Below are 22,048 nucleotides of genomic sequence, written 5' to 3' on the forward strand. Positions count from 1 at the left end.
GCTAACTATCCTCTGCACATGGTTTCCTCATTAAAAGCAAGGAACATGCACATTTGCAAAGTCTGAAATCTTATGCCAGAAAATATCAAATCTCCTCTTTAAGATCTGCTGGAGCTCTAAATTTTCTTGTCCAATTCCATTACATTCATTTGCCTCTAAGAATTTCCAAATTCTGATAATCATTCTGACTTTTTCCATTATCTGACTGTTGAGCATGATCATGTGTGGTACAAATACCCGAACAGTGAGATCTTCTTTCTTTTGTGACTTCAACATTCACAACATAGTGGTTTCCCTTCTCTAATTACACCAATAAAGTTGGCAAAGATGCTGAGAATTTCACAAAATGTGAAAGATTATTACTGAGGTGAAAGCAGAATACCCCATGATCCTTTTCACTCTATCAGCACTCTTGATTTCTTCTTAACCATTTCATCTAATAAATGCAGTGGAGATGTCAGCTCTCCTCTTGATAATTTAGACACCTTATATCAGTCTTCTTTCAAGCAGAATGCCCTTCCTCAAGTCACTCTCAGTCTCATGTCCTTTAATACTAAAATAGGTGCCAAACAGAATGACCTGCATGACATCTACTGCTCATTTCCTTTAGCTAACAATTTTTTTTCTCTGTGGATCTAGACACCTACTCCTATAGAATAACTGAAATAATTCTTACTGAACTGGAAGCCATCGTTTCACCTCCCCTGCACACACATACACACGCTCCACTCAAAAGCACAGACCACTATCCAGACTTTAATTTTTCAAGAGGAATGTCAGAGCAAAATGAGTTCAACATATTACAAGCGGCTTGAAACCAGAAATCCAGCATCCCGCTCAGCTTAAGAAATTAAAAAGACCATCAGCAAATTTAAATCTGAGTTCAAAAGGAATAAATGTTGCAAACTTGCTTTTTCCTTAAATGGCATCTGAACCTTTGGAAGCACTGGGAGCAACAACAAAAGCCATTGGGAGCAATTTCTATCCATCCATCCATGTTTCCAACCTCTCACATTCAGATAGTACCACTGTAACATCTCCAAAGACAGGCCAATCTCCTGACATAATTCTTCGATTCTAACTCTGATCAAGGCATAGTACCATTGCAAGAACTGTATGCTGCATGTCTGTTCTACTCAAAAAGAAATCAGAAGAATCCTTACCAACCCCCCACCTCCTCCAAATGTGCTTAAAACTTGTACTTCTGAACTAGCCAATCCTGCATCATCTTTACAATTTCTACTGCTCATCTGGCATCTATCCTTCAACATGAAAACTAGCCTATATGAAATTAATTCTAAAGAAAGGAGATAAAAGCCAGTCATCTGACTATCATCTTATTGCATTCGCCTTAGTTCTAATGAAAATAATAGAGAAAGTCATCAAAAATTGAGCTCTTTACCTATAAGACACCCATTTAATCAGTGATTGCTAATATGAATTCTACCACTCTCAGTATACATCATTTCTTGCCAACATTACTCATGTATGGACCCAATATTCAGAAAGATTTAGTGACACTCAAATGGTGACTCTAGATATTTCCAAAGCTTTTGATGAGATCTGGAACTAAGGCCAACTTACCAATTACCTTATCTACCACATTTAGAAATTCGAATGCCAATTTCCTCTCTAGTCATTCACTGAGTGTTATGGTGGATGGCTTCCCTTCTCCAGATTTCCCTATCAATTCCAGATTAACCCTAAGGCTCTTTACTTTCTATTCACATATAACCTATCACTCGCCTCAAATCCTATCCACAATTTTGCTGGTGACAATACTTTCTATTCCTCTTTTTTTTTTTCATTCAAGAAACACTGCAGTGCCCACACATTCCAAGCCAGAAGATTTTTCAGAATCAGTGTCTAAACTCTGTTCTCCTTGCCATATTTCAGTGCAAAATATATCATCTACTTAAATGCCATCCAAAAAAACACTTTTCCTTATTTCACAAAAGAAAGACCATACTTCACTTTTTCTCACTTTTGATAATACCTAGAGCGCTACACAAGATCAGATATCGCTTCTTGGACTGACTAACATCTCTAGCCTCTCCTGGCATAAACATATTATACACCCTCTGTCCAAAAAGAAACCAAACTTTTGATAGAAAATAAAAAACACAGGCCAATTATAATTATTGAAATAATTTATTTCAATCAATATACTCTCCCTCAGCTTCAATACAGAGTTTCCTTACCAACCGGTTGACCAACGACCAATTTATTGGTCGTCAGTCAACTTGTGGGGAACAAATTGCGAATTCAATTTAAGAAGGCCGAAACTTTCAGTCAAAATGTTGTGCACAGTTGATTTTGCAATCCCCAATTCATCTTCAATCAATCTCATGGACAATTTCTGGTTTTCTTTGATGAAATCACACACTTTTTAGATATTAACTTTGCTCAGTCCAGTTTATGGACGGCCTGGCTTTTGGTCATCCTCAAGTGTCTCACGACCACTTTGAAATCACTTAAAAATTTAGTAAACGCAAGTACAGGATAAGCATTCATCACCGTATGCTTTCTGAAGCATTTGATGTGTTTTAGTAAAACGTTTATCAAGTTTAACACAAAAGTCAATCGCAGCTCTCTGTTTGAAACTCATTTTCCGACCATTCGTCAAAACACACTGTCACTCTTGGCACTATAACTCGGCTTCTAATGAAAAAATTGACACAACACTAATGAAGTTTGTCGCTTTCAACAACAAAAAGATACAATAGGTGGCACCACTAGTTTCTTCTATTTTTGAAAAGTTCGGTTTCTTTTTGGACAGAGGGTGTATCCACAGCCTTCTCTGCATTGAAAAAATGAAGTATGCTTTTCTGCCCAAGACATTATTTCTCACCTGTGCAGCTCCCAACACACTACAAATCCCAAAACTGCACTAGCTTTGAATATGGTTCTCACATATGGAGTGGAGCAACAAAGCCTCTCTAAAAATGCTTGATGCTGTCCAGAAAAGGCAATTTGGTTAACTGGTGAGTGTTTGGGAGAAAGTACAGGAATGATGTCAGCCATTCCTGTACTATAAACACATGAGCAACTTCTGGTCAACATTCAGTTCCTGTCCAGTTCTTCCAAACATACACTTTTTGTCTTCTTATATTTTCACATACTTCTTGTCTTATTTCATATTTTCTACCTCTCTGCTGCGGAACAGCCTCTACCATACAGTTTTCCTTAAGGACTGTCTGTATGTGTGGAGGGGATAAAGCTGTTAAAATAAAAAAAAAAAAAACATAACATGTTCCTTTAGGATTAAACTAAATATATAATTTATAACAAGTTCCTTTGTTCTTCTTGATTATTTTCCACATAAAGCACTGGTGCACTAGTGAATAGAACTGATATATAAATATAATTACATCCAGTCGTAGAGTGCAATGGAACTAAAGGAAAAAATCCTTCGTAAAACCTGTTTCCTATTGGAGTGGAGTGGAGTGGCTATAATTACTTCAAAGCAACTAAGGTTATGAAACCAGGTTATTCGGGTAGTTTGCCCATTTTTCATGATGAAAAAAAAATCTCTAGGAAAGAAACCCTTGCAGCTTCTGTATGAGATCAGTTTACTTACTTTAACTGGAAAGTCTCTTAAGTTTCTCTTCTCCTAAATGGGATTTGAACTCAGATTTTTTTCAACTGAAGGGATACGAGTTCAAATCAACATCACTTTCATAAGCACTACAAAAGTGCTTCCCTACTTTTAAGCAGAGAAGTGCTCTGTAAAGAATATATAAATAGAGATGTCAAAATCTGCCCCATGAATGAATGAATAAAACTTAAACAGAAACATGAACAGAAAACCTAAAAAGACCTTATCTTCATTCATATGTAAAAACTTGAGAAGTGTAATGCACAGCATGAACAGGAAATTAGGATACATCAATGATCAAAACTTTGATATACCAATGAGTATTCCAAAAGATGAATCTATAACCAAACTAAGTAAAGTTCAATTAAGGCTTTTTTTGGGGGGGGGAGAGTACCAATTAATCAAGAGAAATGAGACATTCAGACCATTATTTTTAATACTGAGGGCTTTATTTCTATGGGGAAGTTTCCAGTGGAATGAACAAGAACAAATGTTAGTCCAATTTATAAAGGAAGATCAAAAAGTAAAATGAGAAGCCATTGACCTATAAGTTTAGCTCTGCACTGAGTAAAATAATAGTCTGTTCTTAAGGCTACTATACATATTTTAGATATCATTAAAATTATAAGAAAATTACAACATTGCTTTGTTAAAGGCACATTCATTTTATCAATCATTACTTATCACAATATGTTACAAAGGAATAAAATGCTGAAAATAATTTTAACATTTTATATTGCATTTGTATTTTAGCAAGCCATCTGATAATGCACTGAACAACTACTTTCTTTACAAACTGGAAAAACACAGAATTAGTGACACTGCATTGAAGTGAGTAGAGTGATGCTCCAAATAAAAAACAGGATAATAATTACAATACTGGAGTCATGAAGATAGACCAATCTAGAGGAGAATTGTTGGTGGAAGTTAGTAATAATGTAAATTTGATGTGCAGTACTATCACAGTATCATGTATACCTCTTCAGGCAACATATCAGGAATTTGATGATGAGGATAATAATTTAGTACGATGACTAGTATTCTTTGTAGTATGGACTTTGGTGGTACAAGCTTTTAATGGGAATGATTTTATTTACTTAGACACAATACTTTTATTGTCAATAGTTATATTGTTAATTATGCATGAATCTTTTATTGCCCATATCAATTTTATTATGTAGACACAGTGTTCTTTATATTGCATTTGTGAGGAGTTGCTTTTTATTACTGTGGTGTAATATTTTTATTGTTAAGCATTGTACAAGACCATCTTGATGACTGAGTTTGTGTTCTGACATCAATGCTATATGTTTATATATCATTGATGTCAGAACACAACTTGCTACGACGAACCATATTTCATACTAACACTGATTTCTGAAGAATAATCCCATTCTTCATAAGCAGTGCATCATTATTGATGGTTAGATGATTAAAGAATACAGTACTTTGTCTAAAATCACTCTAGAAAGCATATACTTTCTCATTTATCCTTCTCTCAATTAGCTAGTACATTCAAAATACTTGCTCCTTGGATTTTTTTATGTCAATCTTGCTCATAGAACATTGTACATATATAGTACATTAGAAATGTACTGTGGTTGCAATTAATCTGAAAATGCTGCTCTAGAGAGGAAACATGGAACTTTTATTGAACTTTTTTTACAAGCCACTTCAGGTCTTATAAGTGGGAGGTTCTGGCCCCACAATGAATGACATGGAACTATCACCTGAATGCATTCACAAACATCCATTTCCATGAGGGAATTCAACCCATCTGACTGGGAAGTGGATATCCAGTTGCCCAGCTAATCAGGTCAAAATGGACTGGCTTAAAGATAAAATGTAATTGTTACTGCTTTTCTATCATATCTGTCACTGCTAAAAAAACGTCATTTGCACATATTGCTTATTAACTTGTTAAAATAACTGCTGTCCTTCATCCATAAATTCCAAGACAAGCATCCTAATATTAAAAAATGTCATTCAAATTTTATTACGTAAAGTGTAAAAATTGTAAGTATTTACATTTTAGGCTCAGAAACCTCTAATTTGTGGTGTGTGTGTAATAGGTCTACCATCTTAATTATTATATGAGTCAGTTGAGTTTTTAGTGGAGCAAGATAAGCTGTTCATATTATGTGTTAAAATGCAAATTAACATTAGCAATACAGTAAAGATTTCCAGATATGTATTGTATGTTATCATTACATTAGGTTTGAATGGAGATTTTTATTAATAAAATAACTTTGTTGCTTAAATTTACAAAAATGCTGTTGCAGTGCTTAGAGTAAAACAGTCAAACATAATAACCATGCTGAACAACACCACAAACCTTTTATCAACAAAGATGTTTTTTATTAAGGAAAGGAAATGCAACAGTCATCATGAATAAAGAAGAGTATAACAGAAAAATGCAAGATCTCATATGTGACAGTTCCACATATCAAATTATACATCGAGACCCTATGATGTCGCAAAAGAAAAAAGTCCGAAAATTACTGAAAAAAGCAACATCATGTCCCAAAGAAATCATCAGGAAAATAAAACCAATTCATGTTAAAACACCCCGTATTTATGGATTACCAAAAATTCACAAAACTAATATTCCCCTACACCCCATAGTTGATAGCATAGATAGTCCCACATATAAACTGGCCCGGCATTTAGCTAAGTCGCTTTCCCCTCTTACTGGCAACTCCTCTACTTTTATAAAAAATTCAATCCATTTCAAAACACTGGTTAAAAATCTAATCCTAAAAGATTCAGACATAATGGTTAGTTTCGATGTCACCTCCGTATAGACACTCTTGATTTAATCAAGTATAAATTTCCCCCAGATATTTTTGAATTATTTCAATTTACCATGAATGCAGGTTACTTTACATAGGGGGGGAAATTCTACAAACAGATTAATGGTACTGCTATGGGTTCTCCCCTCTCTCCCTCGTTAGCAAATTTTTACATGGAACACTTTGAAAACAAAGTACTTACCACAGCTACATACAAGCCACAAGTGTGGTTGTGCTATGTAGATGATGTGTTTGCCATCTGGCCCCATGGGCAAGACACTTTGGATGCTTTTGTCACCTGCCTAAACAGCCAACACCCCAAAATTCACTTCACAGTAGAAAAAGAATCAAATAACTGTTTACCATTTCTTGACACATTAGTCACCCGCCTTTCAGATGGATCACTATCTTTTTCTATTTACAGAAAGCCTACACACACAGGAAGATACCTACATAAACAATCACATCATCATCCAGTCCAGCAGTACGGCATTTTAAAAACACTTACAGACAGAGCCAGAGCCATTTGTTCTAACAATACAGCTCTGGCCACTGAACTCCAGTACCTGCGCCATACGTTCTTAGCCAACGGCTACAATCCCTACAAAATAGATAAAATACTACATAGGCCCATTACTCTGCCCTCCCCTAATACACAAGAATACAACACGACCATTTCTATTCCCTATATCAGAGGTACATCGGAAAAGATAGCCAAAGTATTGTTGAAACATGGCCTTCGCACCACCTTCAAACCTCATGTCAAGCTGGCAATTTTGATCCGCTCGCCTAAGGATAAACTTCACCCTTTAGCACACCCAGGAGTGTATGAAGTTCATACACTCCTGGGTGTGACTGTGACTTGGCCTATTATGGGCAAACAGGAAGATCAGTGAACATCTGCCTAGAAGAACATGAAAGATACATTTGCTACTATTACTATGCAAGTTGGGACTGGCAGAGCACTCTTTGGACACTCCTTCACACAGGATTAGATGGAGGAAAACGAATGTGCTATTTAGGAGTCGTTATAGATCTGAAAGATTATTTTTGAGTCAGCAATGGCTTTGAAGAATTCTACCAACCTTAACAAATATGGCTGCATTAATTTGCCAAAAATTTGGGAGACGGTTATCCTAAGAAAAACTCCTGGATAACTGCTGTTTTTTTTTTTTTTTGTTGTTTGGTTTTTTTTTTCGTTAGAGGGCGCCAAAAATAGGACTTTAGATCTTTTGTCTTTTGCAATATTGTTGTTTCACTCACTCACTGTCGCATTTACATGTGTGTTGTGCTCTGATGATGGTGAGTTGAAAATCAGCGAAATATAAGCGTTAATAAAACATCTTTGTTGATAAAAGTGTTTGTGGTATTGTTAATACCGTGAAAAATAAGTCATGAATAACCATCAACACCTAAGCTTATCTGTTAGAATTATGCTGAAATACAATGAGGAAAATAAGAAAAAATTACCATTAATTTAACTCTATAAAGAAGAGGTCCTAAAGTTGGAGAGATTGGCAAATAAATAGCAATTGTCCTGTAGTAAAAATACAGTAGTCCAACACAAAGAATCACTTTCCCATTATATGGATCAAAAAACAGTCCAGTATTCATGATCCGTCCAATAAAGTACAAGATGACAAAAACTATAATCAACATGATCTCTACACACTTTAAGAACAGTGGTACACTTGCAAATTTCTGAAAAATAAAAATATTTTATACAAATATTATTAATAAAAATTTATTTGATATAAAATGATTTTTTATCAAAAATTACAAGCCAATAAATTTTTATTCAATTGGCAACATCCATTCTCTTGTGGCAAGTCAATAAAATATTCTGTACACACTTCAATGATAATGAAGTATCTTTTTTTTTAAATAACGAAACTGTGGTGCGATCATAATTAAAAGAAACACACGTATTAACCACAGTGAAAATTATTTATATAAATTATGAAGAAATACAATTTTGCCACTACTTACAAACCTATCAACCAAATTACAACTTGTTACCTTCTTCTAAGGACAAACTCTCACCTTTGATGTGGCCTGGTGTTTATGAGATTCCATGCTCATGCAAATTATCTTACTTTGGACAGACAGGTAGGTCTGTTCAGAAACGCATCTCAGAACATCAAGACCACATTCGTCTTTTTAAACCGCAGAAATCTGGCCTCTCTCAACACGGAATTGAAAATCCAAACCATAGGATCCATTGAGAAAAGTCTAAACTTTTACATAGATCTTTATATAAACATGAACGTTTATACAAAGAAAGTTCTGAAGCCCTACTACACAGACCAAACTTAAACTGCAACGACATTCTTACTATTCCTAAAGTATGGGAAATTGTCATACAAAATTGTGTTAAATAATAATAATAATTATTATTTATTTTTTTTTTTGTACTACTGTAGCACGTTATGCACGTTTAATGAGATTCTATTGTAATCATGCACCCTAACTGTATGTTATTCCTATTATTGTTTAAAACTACTGTACTGATGATGTCCTACGATACTAAGGATGAAATATTTACAATTAAATAATTTTCACTGTGGTTAATATGTGTGTTTCTTTTAATAATGAAGTATCTATATAATCAAGCTAAATGTAGATACATGTTAATGTACATCCACACCTCCCAAAGTAACAGTACAGCCCAGGTTGAAATATAAAAAATTAGTTTAATATTAAAATATAATTAAGTAAATTAATATTTAATTGGCATCCATTATCTGCTATTCTAAAGACAAACTTCACCCATTTTCAATATCAGGGTGTATAGGATACACTTCCAGTGCATTCTGCACACTCCTCAGTAGTTGATAGACCTATAACTAAAGAAAAATAAGAACATCAAAATATATTACTAAAGAACACATCTAAAAGGCTTCAATTTGGAATAAAATGGAGAATATTAGAGACCTAACCATATTTTATAGCCAAATATGAAAAGAAACTTATGAAAAGTTTCAAAATTTATTAGAGAGCTACAGGGACTATACCCTTTTGCAATGGAGTTGTCCTGATTTGCAATACTTAAAGCTCTGCCCAGGAGACTATATGTTTATCTTTCATTAGTGTCATAATTGCATAATTCTGAATTAATAAAGAGAAAGGGGTCTAGGATCCATTCATTCATAACATGGAAGAAAATATAAAAAATGTTATTCCAGAAGTAAAAGTTGGCAGTGACTGGAAATTTGCAAATATTCTACAAAATGCTCCAAATTTAATAAATTTAGATGAAAAAAAAAAAAAAAAAAAAACTGGCAAACCTTTGGGAAACTGTCATTCTCTGCATAAATCAACAAAATGGCCAACTATGACTGATTTGGAGGAGCATCAGAATATCTGAATACTTGCTTGAAATTTACTATTCTTATTCAATATTGTTTGTTTTCATTATCTTTAACCTTGAAAATTCCTCAGTTACAATAGGCAAAATACTGCGGAGAGCAAGGATTATGAATGATATGCTGGCTGAAATGTGTGAGAAGATGGGAGTACAGTTTGTTAATGTGCGGAATGAGTTCGAGGGACAAAGTGAGCTGTATGGGAGCGATGGACTGCATTTGAGTGGTTGTAGTGTGAGTCACTTGGAGAGACTGCTGCTGGAAGGTAGAGAAGTGAGTAGAGAGAATGAATCAGATCGAGAGGGGGAGTGATATGGAAGAGCAGGAGAGTAAGACAGGAGAGATTGAAGAGGCAGATATGAATGAGGAAGTGAGTGGTATGAGTAAAGAAAATAAGAGAATGGATGTGCAAGAGAAGCAGGAAATGTGGAGGCTCAGGGTGGACAGGGGTACACAGCGTGAGAAATGTGGATGCTCCAAGAGGAGGTGTCTTTCCTGTCTACACAAGACTAGTCCATGTGTAGACAGGAAAGGAATGGGATGACCAGGGATCAAGAGGAAACATTTGGAATTGAAAAGGGTTCTAAAATGAAGAAGCAGAAAGGGAAATGGCCCCAGTCGAGCATGGAGAGATCTACAGCTATGATGCGTTTCGTGAGGATAGAAGGGGTAAAAAGGGAGGGGGAGTGCTATTGATGATAGAGAAAGAGTTATGTCCATACAAAGTAGAGATGCAAAATGGAAATAGTGCCAGTGGTTTAGAGGCAGTATGGTGTGAGATAGAGGTGAATGGAATCAAATACTTGGTGGGATGTTGTTATAGACCAGGCAATGTGGATGGTGGCGATAGTGAAATGTATAGTCAAATTAGCCAAGCAAATAAGAAAAGGGCGATCATTAGGGGTGATTTTAATTATGGCAATATAGACTGAATGATGAGAAAGCAACTGGAAGTAAAAAAAACGAGTTTCTTGAGTTGTTTGAGGGATAATTACTTCAGACAGTATGTAACAGAGGGGCACGAAGATTAAGGGTCTTGGATTTAGTCATCTCATCAGAGGATGTAATTATATAAATGAGGCATCAAATCATCCACCAATTGGTGATTACCTGGGTGGTTGCCAGCAGCGTGAGGAGCTTGTGAGAAAAGAGTATATGTGGAACTACAAGGGGGGGTGGGGGATTATGAAGAGCTCAGAAGACAGCTTGTGGGTGTAGCATGGAATGAGGAGTCAGCTTGGGGGAATTTCAAAAACTATCTAGTAGATGCAATGTCTAAATGTATTCCAAGGGTGAGAAGGTTAAATATGGTAGGTGTGAGATGGATGAATAAAGAGATTAAGCATGCGATACAGAGAAAAAGGGCACTGTGGAGGCAGCATAAGAGAGGTGGAAATAACCAATTTCATAAGGTCTACAAAGACCAGGCAAGGAGGATGACTTGGTTGATGAGATTAGCTAAAGAGAGTTATGAACAGCAGTTAGCTAATGAAGCCAAAAAGAATATTAGGGAGTTCTTTCGATATGTAGCCAGCAAAAGAAGGAATGATTATGGAAGGATGACATTGATTGGAGGAAATGGTATAAAGACAGCTGTTGCAGAATGTGTTGTGGAGATACTTAATGAGCAATTCATAAAGATCTTTCAATATTGTGAATGTGACTTCATGGAGAGATTGAGAGCAGTTGATGATGGGGATGAGACACTGACTGTAAGTGAGCAAGAGGTGTTTGGGGAGTTGAGTAAACTAGATGTAAATAAGGCTGTGGGACTTGATAATATATCACCGTGTATTCTGAAGGAATGTGCCAGGGAGTTGACACCTACCTTGACATAGTTTTTTAAAACGAGTCTTGCACTTGGTCAAGTTCCTAAGGCGTGGAAGGAGGACAAGATTGTGCCACTTCACTCAAGCCTATCAAACTATAGGCCTATCTGTGTGTCAGGTGTTGTGGTTAAGTTGTTGGAGAATTTGTGAGAACTAGGATGCAGAGTTGGGTTGACAACAATTGTATTATCTTTAATGCACGGCAGGGATCTGTTAAAGGGAAGTCATGTTTTAGTAATCTACTTACTTATTACAATAAAGTGACTGCTTCCTTGGACAGAGGAGAAGGATATGCAGTAATGTACTTGGATTTTGCAAAGGCTTTTGATAGAGTACCTCATGATAAGTGACAGTCAAACTAGAGCAGATGGGGTTGGATATTAGATTAGTGCATTGAATTGGAGACTATCTGATAGGTATCAACAAGTTGTGTATGGGGGGTGCGATATCCAGGAAAAGGAAAGTCACTAGTGGAGTGCCTCAGGAGTCTGTTTTAGGGTCATTACTGTTTAACTTGTATATTAATGATATTGGTGAAGATTTGGATGGAGATATTCAGTTGTTTGCAGATGATGCAAAGTTGGGACGGACCATAAAGAGTAGTGAAGATGTTGTGGCCTGACAAGAAGACTTGAATAAATTGAGTGATTGGGCACAGAAATGGGGATGCGAGTTCAATGTTGCAAAATGTGAGGTTTTAAAATTTCGAAAACAAAGATGGGATGCAGAATTTATGCTTGGTGAGAATATACTGTTGGTGGTACAGGAAATAAGAGATCTGGGGGTGATAGTGGATAAGGATGTAAAATTTAGGGGACACATCACCAAAATTGTGAAGACAACACAAAGGCTTCCGGGAATGATGCAGAGGACACTGACGTGTAGAAGTAAGGAGATTCTTGTTCCATTGTGTAAGGCTTTGATTAGGCCACAAATGGACTATTGTACCCAGATTTGGCCACCTGGTTTTCAGAAGGATGAAGAGATGGTGGAAAGGGTCCTAAATGACTGACTAAGGTAGTTTCTGACCTCTGGAATGTTGAGTATGAGGAAAGATTGAGAAGATGTAATTTGCACAGTCTGGTGGACCGAAGGAAGAGGGGAAGATATGATAGAGACCTACAAGTTGGTAAAGGATTGTTATAGGATCAATGGTGGAGAAGTTCTACAGAGAATAGTGGGAGATCAGGGGAGAACCAGAGGTCATCCCTGGAAACTGTATAAAGAGAGTGTGAGTAGGGGAGTGAGAGGCAGGTTTGTTCGTGCAGAGTTGTGAATGATTGGAATGCCTTGCCTGAGAGCGTGGTGTCTGCAAGGAGTTTGAGTGTCTTTAAGACACGGTATGATGAGATGTGTGTGTGATAAAAGGACCTCCCAGGTGAGTCTTTGACTCCATGAGGTCTTGGGGTAATAATAATAATAATAATAATAATAATATTAAATTGTTTACACAATTTATTAAATTGTTTACCTATTGTGTTGTGTTAAGACATGTTTATGAAACAGAGAGCTCTTGTGAAACAGATCTTTATTTTGACTGATATACAGTAGCAAACAAATTAATCTGAACATTCACATTTTAAATAAAAGTTTTAATTCTGCAAGAAAATAAGTACAAAAATTAAACTCCAATTTAACGTAGTAAATTATATGTGCTCCTCTGCTCCTAATTAGTTAATTAATTTGCTTTGCATGGACTCTACCAATGCAGAATGCCTTTTTCTTATTTCTGTATCTTGAAACTACAGAGGATGGGAATAAATAGTATATTAGTTAGATGGATCAGAAATTGGCTCTCTGATGTCGGAATGAGACCATCAGACTATGTATAGTGTCTCAAAAAAGAAGGGTAACCAGTGGTGTACTCCAGGGTTCTGTTCTTGGGCCCCCTGCTGTTTAACTTGTTTGTAAACAATATATCATATGAACTGACTGGGGATCTTCAGTTATTTGCTGATGATACAAAGTTGGGAAGAATTATAAGTAGCACTGCTATGCTGAATCCCTTCAGGAAGACGTGAATAAACCTTTTACTTGGACAAAGGGATTGAAATTTTAATATCAATAAGTGCAAGGTGTTACATTTTAGAGTGAAGAAATATAAGATTGTGTACTATATCAATGGTGCTGTACTGAGGAAGTTGATGAGATTAGAGATTTGGATGTGATGGTTGACAGTAGACTGACGTTTAGAGGGCATGTTGCTTGTGTTGCAAAGGCTGCACATCGTAGTGCTGCTATGATAAGAAGTACTCTAACAATACAATGATAAGGGAGTGGTCGTGTCACTGTATAAGGCACATCAAACTACACTTGGACTATTGTGCTCAGATCTGGTCACCTGGTTTTCAATGTGATGTGGAGACATTGGAGAGGGTCCAGAGGCGAGTGACTAAGAAAATGTCAGGAGTTAGGAATGCTGGCTGTGGAGAGGGATTGAAGATGTGTGGATCAGAGTTTGGTGGATAGGAGGAAGAGAGGTGATATGATAGAGATGTTTAAGTTAGTGAGAGAATTTTATCATATTAATTCAGAGGGGATTATAAAAAGTGTAGAAGGTGAGAGGGGAAGAACCACAGGACATTCCTGGACGTTGTATAGGGGTGTGAGGAGTAGATTTTTTACATGGAGAACGGAATTCTTTACCAGAATGTGTTGTTTATGCAAGGAGTGTTAAAGTTTTAAGGTTCTATATGATAAATATGTTGTCATTTGAATGAACCTCCCGCGATGAGTCTGTCGACTCCATTGAGGGTGTAATAATAATAATAATAATTATTATTATTATTATTATTATTATTCAGGCCTCCAAGGAGTCAAAAGACTCATCGAGGGAGGTCCTTTCTAAGACATAAAGTCTGTCAAGACTCATCGAGGGAGGTCCTTTCTAAGACATAAAGTCTGTCAAGACTCATCGAGGGGAGGTCCCCCCCCTGAGAAACACAAAGTTTATCATACCACTCCTTAAACCCACTGACCGTTCTCGCTCCCACCACTCCATCAGGCAATGCATTCCACGGCTCAACCACCCTCCACACAAAGAAACCACTCCTTACCCTCTTGCTCACAGTTTCCTTTCGTAACTTCCAGGGATGGCCTCTTGTCATCACTCCTTCCCGCTGATCAACCAAGCGAAAGAACTCCCCAGTGTCAACCCTGTAACCACCTCTCAACAGTTTAAAAGTCTCAATCATATCACCTCTCCTTCTTCTATCCACCAAACTCTGCAGTCCACATTCTCTCAGCCGATCCTCATAACTATCCTTGTACAGTCCTGAAACCATCTTTGTCATCCGTCTTTGTATCCTTTCCACAGTTAATTTATCCCCTTCAAATCCTGGGGACCAAATCTGAGAACAATAGTCCAAGTGTGGTCTGATCAGAGACTTATACAACGGAATGATAACCCTCTTATCTCTGCAGGTCAGTGTCCTTCTCATAATAGCAGCAATCCTCTGTGTTACCTTCACCACCTTTGCAATATGTCCCCTATGCTTCAGGTTTCTATCAATCATCAACCCCAGATCTCTTGTCTCCCCTACTTCCTCCAGTATAACTCCTCCCATAGAGTATGCAGCATCCCATCGATGTTTCCCAAACCTCAAGACCTTACATTTTGCTGCATTAAACTGACACCCCCATTCATTTGCCCATCTATCTAGCTTATTTAAATCCTCCAGTTTCGCTTTCCTTACCACATGAGTCACTCTTCTGGCCTGTGTCTTATATTCCTCATGCATCTCTTCACCTGTCTCCTTATATCTCTTCCATAGCCTCTTTTTCGCATGCAATTCCTGTTTAATATTGTTTGTCATCCACTTTACTCCAAATTGCGCCCTCTTCTTCACTCGTGGTATACAACTTACCATTGCTGATAACAAATATTCTTTCACAATTTCCCACGCACTGGTGATATCCCGGCCTTCCAATTCCTCCCTCCATGAAACTTCCCAAAGTTGACGTCTAAGACTATTATAATCACCTGCCTTATAATTCCACATAAGTTCCCGTCTCTTTGATACTCCTGCATGTCTATTCATTTTCCAAGTCAAAACCATATGGTCACTCTCTCCAACTCTCTCCTAATCAAGTTATCCTTTATATCACAATTTAATTTTCCAAGTCTCTTTTTCACCATATCTCACAAATTTTCTTTTAGGTTGATGTCATGATTTCTGAGGAACTCTTTCACTGTTTTGAAGTGTGGCATTGAACGAGATCCTGTTGGAAGGTGAGTTTTTGTTTTTCGGGATCTGTGAGACCACTCTTTTCTCCAATATTTTTATGTATCAGGCACTTTTCATCATATCATCAACAGGCACAAGTGATCCTGGGCCATCATGTGTAAAATAACCCCAGAACAACTTTTTAGTTTGGTGTTTAGGAGCTAGTTGAAGGTGGGTGGGTGGGAGAAGTCGTCTCAGCTGCTGATTTGCAAACATAGGGTACTCGCTCTCCTCACATGCTGATATTGCTTTCTTCAAACACTTCTTGACCACCTTCCATGCACAAACCGACATCTCTCCTCCTCCCAATTCTTATGCCATGGCACTGCTGAAAGCTGATTCCTCAGTTTTGTCATAATGACCTGTTTTGTAATTTCATCCCATCTTAACAGAAAATTCTGCATTGTCCCAGGTCAAGACTACATGATCAGTTTCTTCAAGCAGAGAATTTAACACTAACTAGATTGGTTAGTGTAAGTTCTCTGATGCTGTGATCAGATCCAGCACTTTGTGTCTCCATCATTACATGCTGTTTCAGGTAATTATCTCTTACCAGCTGTATGACTTCCATTAACATCCCTACCTGCGACCAAATAGTTAAATTACTGACTGAGTATTTTGCAAGCAGGTACCATCTAAGTAATGATGTTGCAATGCTAGATGCGACTTTCCAGATCCCCCCTTAGTAGAGTGAGAAGAGGAATGATATAACCACGAGAAAGAACATATGAGGATATAAGAACATAAGTCACCTTCATAACACTGCTACTAGTATGTTCTTTAGAAATATATACACGTTAACACAAGAATAATGTTTAATTTGCCAAATATTTCGGTCTGAATATTACAGACCATCTTAAGTGGCTACATAGGAATAGTTTTAAAAAACAAAGTGGAATATGAACAATTGATCATTCACACATAGAAAGAGCCGCGTGATGTCATATCGCTAAGTATTAGAAGAGTAAACATTTTTAAAGTCATAATTAAAGATATTAATTCAGAAATTCATATAATAATCTTAAATAACATTAGACTAATATAGGAAATTTACAAAAAAAAAAATTATGTGTTATCCTGATTAAACTTTCCCATTTTGTTATAGATATGCAGTCATTACGATTCAAGTTAAGACGTTGAAGTAAGGTTCTTTCTTGTGTTATTAGTTTCTTTAAATAAAAGTTCAAATTTGTAGCAACATCTGTGTAGGAGGAGAGACTTGGTCCAAAGGATGTTGTGGCTTGTTTCTAATCCATTCTGAGCTAATCCAGATTTCTCAGGTTTGTTGTGTTGAATTGATGACTGATGCTCTTGAATTCTTTTTTCTATAGGACGTCCAGTTTGTCCAAAGTAGGAAAGATTACATTACAAGGAACTTGATACACACCAGGTAGAGACAAGGTTGAGCGTTTATCTTTAGATGAAGGAAAATAGGTGGATAATTTGTTAATAGGAGTATAAGTGGCCGTTAAATCATATTTCTTCAGAATTCTTGAAATTGGTTTTGAAATCCCGGAAATGTAAGGAATTGGAATTCGGCATATTGAATCTTTGCTGTTCTGTGTTGGATTGTAAGAATCGAAAAGATGTTGTGTATACTCTTTTCGGAGAAGCCATTTAGTTTTCATGCGATGTTTGATAGTAGAGAGTTCTTCCTGTAATAAATGAGAAGTTGAACAGTTAGTTTTGGCTCATCGGATTAAATATTTTATGATTCCTGTTTTTTGACAAGGATGATGAGCAGTGAGAATATAACGACCTGTGAAAGTTGGTTTAATTTTTCTGGTATTCTGTTGTTGTAAGAATACCAGAAAAATCAAAAATTAGTATGTTCTTTCTTGTGTTATTAGTTGCTTTAATATCATTTTGTTCTAGGTGTTTATCAGAACTTTCCAGACCCTGCCTCGTATGTTGTCCGCATAGTAGAAATCATCCATAGTAATTACTCGACCTGCACTCATCATGCTAATTTACCAATGCATACAATCTACAGTCATCCTTATACCCCTTGATTATAGCAGTAATCGATTATATATTACATCCCATTGGCCTTAATATCACACTGGACCTCAAATGACCTGCCCTCTGAATCTCTGTTCCCGTGATGCACTTTTACTCTTTTTTGGCTTCAGTTCCTCTGCTATCATTAGCAACTTCTGCACCCCTTCATTCTATTCCTTCTGTTCTCTTTGAAGATATTACTTTCCTTTGCATTCTATTATCATTATCATTCGTGACACCTCCAAGGAGTCTGAAGACTCATAGTGGGAGGACACCTATTGTACAACTCTCCGTCTCCACGACTACACCGAATTTGCATTCTTTCCCGTGACTATCCTCAGTCAACCAAATCCTATGACTTTTGGCCCAGTTGAGCTAACTGAAATTCCTTATCCTTATTTTGAATGCTCCTGCATCCCTTCATTCCACAATCTCCTAAACTCCTTGTGTTGCTTAGCCCACTAATGTTAAGAACATAGGGTGCCACATTTAGCATCATGTGATCACTCTCCCTCCTCTCTGTAGGTTGCCTGAACTCACACTCACCTTTATTCAACACCTAAACATTCTACACCATTGTCCAAAAACTAAGGATGAATTACATTTTTACCTGTATGTGAAAAAATTTTCATGGCTACAGCCAAATGTGGATATTATTTTATTGGCAGTGTTAGATCTTGAATGAAGAGTCTTTTTTTTTTTTTTTTAGAAATACTTCATTCAGGATTTAACATGTTTAACAAATCAACAAAGATATATTTGTACATAAGTAAAGATGTAGATTGTTCAAGGATTTATAAATGAATACCTTTAATGTAGAATAACTCTGTAGAAAAAAATTAAATGCAATCTGTTTTGTAAAGTTCAACAATGAAAGAAATATTCTACAAAAATTGTTTATTACGATGTAAGAATAAGAGTTCAAAGTTCACTGGCGAAACTTTCGGATAAATGTTTGACCTGTGGAAATCGAGTATGCACGGGGAGCAGCGAGTGCTCATAATTCCTGGAAGACTCTGCAAAGGAGATCGTCTCGCGTGCAAAAAGATTGGTATCAGGGAGAAAATGTGATGCAGTGGGAAGAGGGGTCAAAGAAGTAACATAAAAGGAGTCTGCTCCCCTTTCTTGGGGCTATTTTTTTCTGCTTCTCACCTCTTCTTGGGTTCCGGATAGTCCTCTGCTGCTCGGCATCGACACCCGTGGTTCCAGGGTCCTGGCTCGAAACATCTTCAGAGATGAGTAGCTGAATACGACCGTCGGAACGGCATGTCAGACGGAGACAAGTGGCAAAGGAGCAGGCCAAGCATGGACACATGGTCGGCCTTCTGTAGAGATCTGTGCCCGATGATCGCCATGAATGACCATGTGTATCAAAATTAAGCTGAGCTGTTTCTAGTCCACTTTGGAGGAAGAGACCTAATAATGAGTTCCAAGTCAAGACAATCGTCCAGACAAAGAACAAGCATTTCGTAAGAATAATTGAAGAATAAGTGATGGATCTGATGAATTTCCTGAGGGTTGGTAATGTACAACCTTTAGTGTTTCTTTTGTTGAGAAAGGGAAGAAATGTTATGAATTAGTAAGCAGGAACATTCTATTATAGAACTCTTAGTGATTATTTTGTAGCTGTCATAGCTCCATGAACATATTAATGAGTGATTGTATAGATGAATTATGTTATGCATGTTATGTGAAATAGTTAACAAAGTTAATAAAACAACTGTTTTGGAGAAAATTATAGATCGCTGTATTGATGAGAGCTAAGAATTAATCTAGTAATAATTCATGATAAGTTTCAGTTGTATTGATTGTGGTTGCCATAATTAGCTTTATAACCTAGAATACCATCAAGTTATCTGAGTGTATAATTTTTGGATATGTATTCTAAGAATTCAATAAATGTACTTTTGTAATTTAACCTGACTTGTGGCCTGAGAATGAATCCAATGCACCACTCATTTTAATCAGAACCTGAGCAGAATAGATTTGCTTAATTGGGACCACGACTGCAAACGAAAATTAGCATAAGTGTATTTGATAGATTGATCAGTCTTGTATATTTTCTGGGAGTTGTTGCTTGGTTAAGAGTCCTTTTAACCTAAAGCTAAAACAAATAAATTTGCCAGTACCTAATGGCAAATTTATTGGCTCTAACCTGAGACAAACCCTTAGTTTAATTAACTAATACACGTGATTGATCACAGGGTCGGTCAAACATGTATATAGCTCTTCTACTGCAAGTAGCGAAGAATGATCTTAAGTTAGTCTCGCATTTTAGAGTGAACAAAACATACAGGTAAAAGCAACTCCTTACATAATAAGAACAATAAATCAATGTAATAAAAGATACACGAAATATTATTAAAAGAACAAGATATAACAGCAGCATGCTAATAAATTATATTACACAAAAATGTGCTATACATTTTGTACAAATTAAATTGCAATACATTTTTGGCAAAAGTTACAGATTTCCTAAGGACGTCGTTAAGGAATTAATGCACAGTACTTACAGAAAACAATGCGAAAAGACATTTCAGTATGGACACTTCCATCCCGAATTGCGATGTAGCTCTCACAACATCATACCATGCTTAGCACCAAAGTAATTCAGGAGTTCACTTGACGCAAACTGGCCCACTTCTCCTCACAGAAAGGATAATTCCTTGTTTGTTGTTTTCTAGAGGAATTTTGAGCATCAGTGCATCTCCTATTGCATTCCAAATGTGTTCTATGTGGGTGAGCTCGGGGGGGGGGGGGGGGGAGGCATGCTGGCCACTTGATTCAATTAATTAATATCTTTGATTCAATTAATATCTGGAAACCTTAGTTTCCAGAAATATTTCCACTGCTCATGTATGATGTGGTAGTGTCATCCATAAAAATAAATTCTTTGCCTAAAGTACCAGAGAACAATTGAACATGACATTCAAGAACTTCTTTCCATTTATCACCAGTCACAGTCCCATTTTCCAGCACTTATAGCTCAGTGTGTCCATTAAACATAATGCCTCCCCACACCATAACCCTAGAACCGCCATATCTATCCCTTTCAAGAACATTCTCACGATGGTAAGCAGTTTCACACCAGATCAAGTGTCATCTAGAATTAGAGGAAAGAACGACTCATCTGTAAAAAGTACATTAGCTCATCGGTGTCGTGTCCAATTTTTACAGATACAACATCACTGAAAACGTGGATAAACGGATGAATGACTGCAGGCCTTTGGGCATACAGGCAGACTCGGCCCAAGGTATTTTGGGGCCCCAAGCGTGGTGCCTTTGGGGTGCCTTTTAAAGGTTACAGAGATTTAATATTAAATTTACAACATTTTTACAAGCTGTTTTTCATGCTTTCACTAATGAAAAACCTTACATTTTGATTGTTTTCTGAATTTTCATGTATTTAATAATCTAAAGGTTTGATATAAAAATTAATATACATAATAATAACATTAAAATGTCACTAATAATAAAAATTGAATATAGTTACTATACATAAAAATATAACGGAAAAACTCACGTAGAAAAATTATTTAATGGTATAATTTTCGCCCGTGTGTCACAGGCATCTTCAGTACAATTAGGCACAAAAAAAAATTAAACATTAACTGACAATTCCAAAAAGCGCCACCTAAGTAGCTGGTGTAAGATAACTAAAAAAGGAAAGTTATTGACCTTTTTAGTTATCTTACACCAGCTACTTAGGTGGCGCTTTTTGGAATTGTCAGTTAATGTTTAATTTTTTTTTGTGCCTAATTGTACTGAAGATGCCTGTGACACACGGGCGAAAATTATACCATTAAATAATTTTTCTACGTGAGTTTTTCCGTTATATTTTTATGTATAGTTATGTCTACTCACGGTTTACCTCTTTTAAAACTTATTGAATATAGTTACGGTGAATTCAATGTAAAAGTAACATATATATTTACAAGAATTTCTGTTTTCGGACTTTTGCAGTTGCAAAGTCGTGAAGTAGATCTTCAAATTTGATTTTTTTAAGAACATCGTGCTCTATAGAGATAGTTGCCAGTCCTGTCAGTCGTTCTTGAGACATAGTTGATCTCAAATAATTTTTAATAAGTTTTAATTTAAAGAAACTTCTTTCACACGATGCTATAGTTATTGGGAGAGTTAACATGATTCTGAGTTAACAACTGCCGTATTAGGAGCAAAATCATTTGGCAAAATGAATTGCAACACATCTAATGGTGTCCAATCTGATTTTATTAAA

The 22,048-nt window shown here is 36.5% G+C and overlaps 1 protein-coding gene across 1 annotated transcript in view; it reads right to left on the minus strand.

Moving 5' to 3' along the window:
• The window catches only part of LOC150110639 (transient receptor potential cation channel subfamily M member-like 2), a 658,320-nt gene that overhangs the window by 290,721 nt on the left and 345,551 nt on the right, over window positions 1-22,048 (minus strand). Inside the window, exon 17 of the mRNA XM_090403554.1 lies at window positions 7,861-8,091. Coding sequence (XP_090259680.1) covers window positions 7,861-8,091 — 231 coding nt within the window. The remainder of the gene's footprint in view (window positions 1-7,860; window positions 8,092-22,048) is intronic.

Source organism: Typopeltis vanoorti, chromosome 1 (genome assembly GCF_054136105.1).
Source record: "Typopeltis vanoorti isolate ZY-2024b chromosome 1, IOZ_Tvanoo_1.0, whole genome shotgun sequence".
NCBI lineage: Eukaryota > Metazoa > Arthropoda > Arachnida > Uropygi > Thelyphonidae > Typopeltis > Typopeltis vanoorti.